The sequence below is a fragment of the Setaria viridis genome, chromosome 1 (genome assembly GCF_005286985.2).
Source record: "Setaria viridis chromosome 1, Setaria_viridis_v4.0, whole genome shotgun sequence".
Lineage (NCBI taxonomy): Eukaryota > Viridiplantae > Streptophyta > Magnoliopsida > Poales > Poaceae > Setaria > Setaria viridis.
Window position 1 is genome coordinate 16755030 of NC_048263.2, and position 9135 is coordinate 16764164.

The 9135-nt window shown below is 41.3% G+C and overlaps 1 protein-coding gene across 1 annotated transcript; it reads left to right on the forward strand.

Moving 5' to 3' along the window:
* Window positions 1-1761: 1761 nt before the first annotated feature.
* LOC117851725 (26S proteasome regulatory subunit 6B homolog) lies at window positions 1762-7126 on the forward strand. Its single transcript, XM_034733606.2, has 6 exons — window positions 1762-2371; window positions 3334-3564; window positions 4179-4337; window positions 4648-4800; window positions 5305-5388; window positions 6762-7126. The coding sequence occupies exons 1-6, from the start codon at window positions 1871-1873 to the stop codon at window positions 6894-6896; spliced, it is 1263 nt and encodes a 420-aa protein (XP_034589497.1). The 5' UTR covers window positions 1762-1870; the 3' UTR covers window positions 6897-7126.
* The last annotated feature ends 2009 nt before the right edge of the window (window positions 7127-9135 follow it).

Below are 9135 nucleotides of genomic sequence, written 5' to 3' on the forward strand. Positions count from 1 at the left end.
GTTTTCTGAATTGCGAAAATCGAAATTGATGTCTAGGGCTGATGGACCATTTAAAGTGTTAGAGAAGATTAATGACAATGCATATAAGCTAGATTTTCCTAAAAACATTGGGGTTAGTCCCACATTTAACATTGCAGATTTAAAGCCGTATTTGGGAAAGGAAGCTGAGTTTGAGTCGAGGACGACTCAAATGTAAGAAAGGGAGGATGATTAGGACATCAACACTAACAATACATCCACACCGACAAGTACCAATTTCTGATCCCATTACTCGCACTCGTGCTCGTCAACTCAACCATCAGGTGAGTACACTCTTGATTTTATATCCATCATATTTAGATAATGAAGACGTGTGCACTCTTATTTTGCTTAGGAACCAAGGTGAAGACCGAAAAGGAAACGGATTCGCGCAGGCTGGATTCAGACTGCCGAATAATACCAACTTGTGATAGTCACCACGGTCTCATACAGACTCGGATTGGGGTCTTCAAATACTTTATGGAATCCTTATCAAGTTTATTTTCATATGGATCCAAACTCATGTACATATCTATTTTGAGGTGGCCGCAATCATCAAATTATTACCGAGAGGTGCTGCATCACCTTATTTTAGTCCAATGGGTCGTGTATCAAGTTGGGTCCATTAGGAACGCGTCCTAGGGTTGGAGCATGACCCCAACACCCTTGTGGTTGTCCTCCCTCGTTCTTATACCCCTTAGTCGTCACCAGGAACATTTGGGTTTTGTTTAGATCAAGTTTAGCTTTCGCTACTTACTTGTAAGCGCGCGTGCTAGATCAGCCGCCCGTCTTCTTGTCTTCGGAACCATATGATATTAGAGATTGAGTTTGAAACTTTAATTTACATCTAATAATTCAGTACTTGTTCTACTTATTTTTGCAAGTTCTTCGATTGCTTGCAGGACGAGTGTCTTAGTGGTCGGGGTGTCGCGCTCCATAAGATCGTGGCAACCATTGGAGGTGGTGTATCGGTTGCTAAAGTGCAGTATTCTTGCAAGGTTGTAGTCGGGCCGTGAACGTCGTCTCCATCCACCAATCGAGTTATCCCACACCCTCTCATCAAAAGATCGGAAATTAACCCTTTAGATCTAGTTTTTTCATGCAGGTGGTTGCATCTACAAGTGAACCTAGATCCCTCGGAAAAGCGTTTAATCTATCTTGTTCACATCTCTACTCTCTATCTGCTTGATATCGATTGCTTAGTTCTTTTGTTAACATAATCATATCCTATACAAAGAGCTTTCGGTTACATTTATCAGTGCTTAGTTAAGTGTGCAAATTCCTTGGTCCGTGGATTGATAAATCTTAGGGGTATCTCTAAGGGAAAAACTACAACTGATCCGTGTGCTTGCGGTTCACACTGCCATCAACAAAAACGTGTCAAAGTATCACGATATTAGACAAAATATTGGAGGAATTCCGGACGGCTCTACTCCTCCCATCAAATAAAATGGAACTCTCGCTTATCGAGGAGTCAAATATTTCAAATTTGACCAAGTTTATAAAAAAATACTAACATTCACATCTCCAATAAATTTAGTATAAAATATATTATATGATTAATTTATTGATATTTTTTTACATAAATATTAGTACTATATTTGAATAAATTTGATAAATTTAAAATTGATTAACTTTTATTTTGAAAAATATAATTGATTGACTTTTCAGTGTTTTTTTTATATTTACGGAGGGAGTACGCATGTGCGGGTGTCTGCCACACAGCTCTTTCCCTTCCTCCAAGCAAAGCAAAGCCGACCCGTCTTTTAGCTGTGCAGTCGAACCTCTCGTCCTCCGATCCGTCCGCAAACTCGAACCCACCTCTCGAAACCCTAACCAGCGCCTCCTTGCGATGGCGGCTGCCACCACCGCTCCGGCCCCCCCTGCGGCCACCCCGATGGCGCCCCCGCCATCCTACCCGGCCTCATCCGCGGCCTCCGCCTCCACCACTGCGTCCGCCGAGGACGACGACGACCTCTACGGCCGCCTCAAGTCGCTCCAGCGACACATGGAGTTCGTTGAGATCCAGGAGGAATACGTCAAGGATGAGCAGAAGAACCTAAAGCGCGAGCTGCTCCGCGCGCAGGAGGAGGTCAAGCGGATCCAGTCCGTGCCGCTCGTCATCGGCCAGTTCATGGAGATGGTCGACGGCAACAACGGCATCGTGGGCTCCACCACGGGCAGCAACTACTACGTCCGGATCCTCAGCACCATCAACCGCGAGCTGCTCAAGCCCTCGGCGTCCGTCGCGTTGCACCGCCACTCCAACGCGCTCGTCGACGTGCTGCCGCCCGAGGCCGACTCCAGCATCTCCCTGCTCGGGTCGTCGGAGAAGCCCAACGTCACGTATAACGTGAGCTTCTTCTCGTTTTTGCTGGATCCCCACGTTAATTTGACTTTTAGTGGATCTGGTGCTAAATAGAGCAGGCTACCTTTGTTGCCCGAATCATAGCTCAGCAATTAGTTTATTCGTAAGGTTGGTCCCTAGATTTTGTCAATGTTACCAATTTCAGTCGTAGGGCTGGCAGATTTGAAGATGTCATTGATTACAGTAGTCTCCCGCAAGGATGAGATTTTTAGGAATAGAAGAGTTTTCAACAACACAAGTACAACTAAGAGGCAGGCATTAAACATCGATCAGGCAAGCAAACAAAATTGGGATGATTTACTTTGCTCTGAACTTCTAGATATTTACAGTTTTAAATCTGATAGCATCATATTTTAGGAAAAAAGTGGAAATTTGTGCAGAAACCAGTTGAAAGCTGGATGAACTTGTGTTTTGTTTTGCAATCTGGGCTTAATTTATATAGAATATTGGGATTCTGTCGCCATTAGCACCATCACAATTCCTCCTGAATTCGTAGTTTGAGAGGATTTTAAGGCTGTGCACCACATCAGATGTTGGATCTGTGCTAACATTATTATGAGAATTTTTGTGAATATGAGATCAAATTTCCTCCTTCAGTTTTATATTGGCACCTAAAAAGGAAATGTTTCCAGGATTTTGTTGAAAGATAACAGAATTCTCCATGCATTGGTGGAAAGGCACACAAATCAAAGAAGTACTCAAGCATTGTACATGTATAATCTTTTTCACATGGTGCCATTGCAGGAGATTGGAGTAGGTGTAGATACTGATTTGTGTTCAGTGGCAGGGGTGCTGCATAAAACTATAAAAGTGAAATATAGGGATGTGGTGGTGATGCCTGTACATAAAACTATAAAAGCTATTATTTTAAGTAGATGTAGAGATGTTTGTGCATTTGGTTTGGATGTGTGACAATTTATTGCTTTCTGATGGGGGGTGGTGTACAGGATATTGGAGGGTGCGACATCCAAAAGCAAGAAATACGGGAGGCGGTTGAGTTACCCTTGACACATCATGAGTTGTACAAGCAGATTGGTATTGATCCTCCAAGAGGTGTGCTTCTGTATGGTCCTCCAGGTACTGGCAAAACCATGCTTGCCAAAGCAGTGGCACATCACACTACTGCTGCTTTTATAAGAGTCGTCGGTTCGGAGTTCGTACAGAAGTACTTGGGTGAGGTAAGTTGGGACCTATTAACATAGTGCATGGTTTTCCAAATAAAATATAGAAAATTGATGCATGTTATAGCTTAACAAGTTAATTTTTATGGCATCATTTGTGCCCACTCATGCTTGTTTATGATAATGTATTCAAGTTCTCTATAGCAGCGTGTGTTTTTGTTCATTGAAAAAGGTTGGGGTAGAAAAAGGTTAGTGTTTCTGTATCTCCTATACAGAAGTAAACCATTAACTAGAAAGGTGTTTACAATTGGTTATGTTGTCCGGTGCTGTGGTGCATGCTTGAATGTGCTAGTAATCTCTGTCAATGGTAGCATTCTGGTTTCCTGGTAGCTTCACAACAGTTATGTTTATAGTCCACACACTCCATTTTATTCAGTCTACATGTGTCACCGAAATTATCTTTTTGTACCACAGATGACCTACTGTTAATATTTTTCAAGTTTTTTGTTTGACTAATACTAGTACGTATACTTCTTAATTCTTGCGTTGTTGTTAGTGGTTATTCATAGATACTTGTGGTCCATATAAGAATTTGCAGTTGATTCTTTTAGGTTGTCACAGATTTATCAGTCCCATTTGTGATGCTAAATGATCTTTGAATTCCTTTCTAGGGACCTAGAATGGTTCGTGATGTGTTCCGTTTGGCTAAGGAGAATGCCCCAGCAATCATTTTCATTGATGAGGTTGATGCTATTGCAACTGCCCGGTTCGATGCTCAGACCGGTGCCGACCGAGAAGTTCAGCGTATCCTTATGGAGCTACTTAATCAAGTAAAGACTAGGTCTTTAAGACCAGTGCTTCAGATTTATTGTTTCTTATTCTAGAGAACATTGGAGCATTTAAAAATGGACCTGTATTTAGCCTGATAAGTTGAAGTTTCTATGCAAGTTCAATTTGTATTTTTTATACTTTGTTTCAATTTGAGAATTTCTTCTATTGCTTGAGAAAAGAGAAAAATTGACTATAAAATCAGTAAACAGCTCTGTTGTCTAAAAGCTAACTTTGGAAAATTGCTATATTTTCAAAGATAATATTCCCTATTTCTTTTTAATAGTAATAACGTGCTTGTGTATGTTGCAGATGGATGGGTTTGATCAAACAGTGAATGTGAAAGTTATAATGGCAACTAACCGAGCAGATACTCTAGATCCTGCACTGCTGCGTCCTGGTAGACTTGACAGGAAAATTGAGTTCCCTCTTCCTGACCGACGTCAGAAGAGGCTTGTTTTCCAGGTAAGTTATTGTTATCCTGAAACAGTTATTGGTATGTTTTTTATGATGTTGTGGATGTATTACCTTGTTGCTGGTTTTTTATTCTTGCTCATCATATTGCTCCACAAATGGATTACTTAAGTTCAGTTAGTAGCAACTAAATCTTTTTGGATACATTGTGCAATGCAAATAGCTATTTGTTCTTTAAGAGTTTATATAAATTTAGGATGTTTTACATAGAGTCAGATCATACCGATAGCAAAGTTGTTCTGCACAGATGCACATGCTCATCTTTAGACAATCTATATTTTTTTCAAATGAAATTAAATCTGTATTTAGTGCATTTACTATGTGATGGTTTGTCTAGGATTTGCAAACAATTCCAATTATTAATTAGTTTCTTTGTTACAATTTTCTTTTCCACATCCATTCGTCATTAGAGGTGTTGGTTATAGAGCTTTCTCGGTTGCTAAATTTTCTTTGCTTGTGATTCTTTTTCACGTTCGATGTCTGCTCTTTCTTCAGGTCTGCACTGCCAAAATGAACTTGAGTGATGAGGTTGATTTGGAAGATTATGTTTCCAGACCTGACAAGATCAGTGCTGCTGATGTGAGTTATTTCCGTATTATTTATCAATTTACTTTTATATAGATTTGCATTTCAACTTCTGAAGCACAGTACCATTTTGGGTCTCAGGACATTAGTTGTATGTAGGGGTGAAAGCGGGATGGGAAAATTCCCGTCCCAACCGGCCCTGTTTCATGATTTAACCTACCGTTTCCCGCTTTTGTCGGTAAAATCCGAAATCGGTGTAGAAGCCTCGTTCACGGGAGTGAAAACGATTTTGCATTTTTCCTGACCGTTTCTTCGGAATCCCATTTTTACTCGGGAATTCCTGTTTTCGTCCGGATTTTTTTCCCACATTTATTGTTTAGGTCCAGCAGCCTGTAGGAGGTAGGAACAATAAGGCCCGGTGCAAGAACTCGGCTGTGAAAATTTGGAGCACCTGGCAGCTGGCGCCCCCTTTTATAGTGCATAGATGCCAGTCTTTCGTGCCTTCACGAGGTGGTACAAAACAACTGCTGCTGCTGCCATCAACTGCCCTGCTCGGTTGCTCTTCCGATTAGCTAAGTGGGCCGCATGGGTGCGCTTGCTGGTTTGCTTCCGGCCTGCTGCATGCATGTAACCTCAAAGCAAAATGGACCCCAACCTTAGCCAGCTCCATTTTATTTGATACTTTAACCTTTGTTGGCTGTGCGTGAAAAATGGACCCCAACCTTAGCCAGCTCCATTTTACTACATTGTTGTCCTGTAAAATTGGTTCTTTATTTTTCTTATCGTTACATGCATTTGTAGAACATGAAAGAGTCTTTCTTTTTAATTATGGTGTTACCAGAAATGGACCTATGGTGATTTGAACCAGTTACCTGTGATGCCATGTTGGCCTGTGTTGAACTTGATCTATGGACTAACAACTTGGGTCTATCAACTTGAATATGTGATTATGTCATTCTCATCATATATGTATACAATGGTACTGCAGCATCTACTTTGTCTTAGGTAGTATCATGGTTGCATTCTTTGCGTTGAGTTGAACCGTTGAGGTTGTCGTGTGGTTTGTTGTTCCTGCTTTTAATTATCGGTTCCTCACCATTGACACATTCCCAATCAAATTATTTCGTTTCCGACATTCCGTATATCTGATTTAGCTTTCCCAACCGAGCTTTTCCGATTTTGTTCCCGTTCCTGAATAAAAATACGAAATAAAAAAATGATTAGACCATTTCCCCGACTGTTTTCATCCCTAGTTGCTGTGTAGATCAATACTCTTCATACTAGCGAAGTTTACAAAATCACATCAGTATCTTGCTTTTCTCCTAACCACGTTTACTAGTAGATATGTTCTGATGGTGTTAGATTTTACTTTACCTGAACCCTTAACCCATCTGCATTATGTTAATTTTTTGTCCTTTTTGTTTCAGATTGCTGCTATCTGTCAAGAAGCTGGCATGCATGCTGTCCGTAAAAACCGGTATGTCATCCTCCCCAAGGACTTCGAGAAGGGGTACCGGACCAATGTGAAGAAGCCAGAGACAGACTTCGATTTCTACAAATGAGGCAACATGAGTGTTGAACTGTTTCATGTTTATCACTTGTATCCTTTAGCATCAGGGTTGAAATTCTGGATTGTTGCCTATTGTCACAATTCATGTTGTTTCTCAATGGTGATGTGATACTTTGCCTGCCGCAATGTTCACGTACCTTAAAATTGTACTTGCTGACAAAGTATTAGTGGCTGCACTCGTTGTGACCCTAAATTGTCGTGTACCTTATCTGGTACAAGTAATTCCTTTTGTCATGTGTACAGGCGGTTGAGGTGATTTGAGTAGATAACGAATTTAAGACGACTTTTTTTGGGGTTGATTATCCTTTTTTTTTCCGAAATAAAGTGCAGATGCTCATAAAAACTCCTATACACTCAACCTAACACTATGAATATATGCATGCTACTCTACCTTAGCACCTTTGGGATGCATGCAACTCTACCTTTGCACCTTCGAGAGATTGAGTCGGCATATCTTTGAGATTAAGTCGGCATATCATTAAGTCGGCATATTTTTGAGATTACTTTGATGTTTTAATAGGAATGTTACCTACCACTGAAACAATAGTATGAATAAATCTAACAATAGTATGAATAAATCTAGAACAATAGTATGAATAAATCTAGAAAAGTAGTAACGCTCTGTGCCAAGTGGAGCACTTGAATTTGGGTTTTGAGATTACTTTGATGTTTTAATGGGAATGTTACCTACCATTGAAATAATAGTATGAATAAATCTAACAATAGTATGAATAAATCTAGAAAAGTAGTAATGCTCGGTGCCAGGTGGAGCACTTGAATTTGGGTGGTAGGTTGCAGAACAAAGTTGAGCTTCTTACGTCATTTTATTCTATACCTATACTTATATACTATAAAGATGAGTTTTTTTTGAAAATGTTTCCTACCTAAAAGATCCCCCGACTCACGGAGGACCCACCTAGAAGGTCACGGGGTTTGAAAGTGTGAAAAACCTCACGTTAGAAAATATTTTTACCCTTTTGCATCTACTTTTTTCCACTAGCGATGTTTTATACCCGCTCGCGTACCCACCTTGACCTGCCTCCGTCAATCATACCACCTCAGGCCCCCTTCCTCCCTTCCTTCCCTCCTTGCACGAGTGTTGGCACCCTTCATCGTTCCTCCCCTTCTTCCCTTCGTCGCATGAGCACCACCTCTCGTATCCACCTCCCCAGTCTCATCTCATCCTCGTCCCACTCGAAACCCATACCATCTCCGGCGGCAACAACAGCAGCCATGGCTCCCTTGATGGCGGCCGCGGCTGCCATGATAAAGATGGCTTTCTTCCCTTCCTAAGCAACCGAAGTGTTGGTGTGCGACGGTTCCGAAATGGACTCCATCAAAACAGTATGAAAACATTGACCGAAGGGTACGGAAAGCAAACCTCTAGCCTTACCATTCCATTCTCAATTGTCTACCCTACAATTCACTTCTGGTCAAAGGATATGTGTAATCAAGTAAATGCGATCTGTGAACATTAACCTCGGACCAATTGTCTCATCAGCTGGAGTTACCCCTCTATTTATAGGGAGATGAACTGCCATAAGATACAATTACGCTTTACAGTTAAACAATGGCTAGATCCCAAGAATATTCTAGGGTACAACGGAAATTACATCGTCGGTATGGACTCCGCCCCCTGCCAGCACATCGGTACGGTTTCCGTCTTCTTTCCTACCTATTCTTGCCCCTCGGAGATAATGACCTTAGGATTTTATCCAAAGGCTTGAGCAAAAACCTAACCTTCGCCTTGTGGGCGAGTTGCGATCCCCTCCGTCAGCCCTGGTTCCAAATCTCAAAATCCGTGCTCTTCACGTTCCATCTGAAGGGGCCTTTGTAGGGACATCAGTCCCTTCCCTCCGAAGGTACCTTCGTATTATGCAGCATCAAAACCAAGTTAAAGGGAAAAATCCCGACCTTAGCTAGTGTCACCTCCTTCCGAGGTCGTCATCACTCCATAGGCATTTTGAGGTCCTTCGATAGGCTGAACTCATGACTTGCTTGAATCAGGGTGAAACCATCTTTGGAACGCCTCCCTGATTTGGCCCATCCTCCAATACTATTAATTGCTTTTTTACCTTTTTACACTTTCATTTTCTCATGCGATTTACTCTTTGGTACATTATACTCCCTCCATCCTCTTTTGATAGTACTTTTTCCTCTTGGCACAATGACCAATGAAAACAATCCTACTTATCATCCATTTAATCATGACATTAGTTATTCCTTGTAAA

Bases quoted from the DNA above. Each gene is read 5' to 3' on its own strand.
- LOC117851725 (XM_034733606.2), top strand. From the start codon at position 1,871: ATGGCGGCTGCCACCACCGCTCCGGCCCCCCCTGCGGCCACCCCGATG. The intron at 2,372-3,333 runs GTGAGCTTCTTC...GGTGGTGTACAG, and splicing joins AGCCCAACGTCACGTATAAC to GATATTGGAGGGTGCGACAT. The intron at 4,801-5,304 runs GTAAGTTATTGT...CTCTTTCTTCAG, and splicing joins AGAAGAGGCTTGTTTTCCAG to GTCTGCACTGCCAAAATGAA.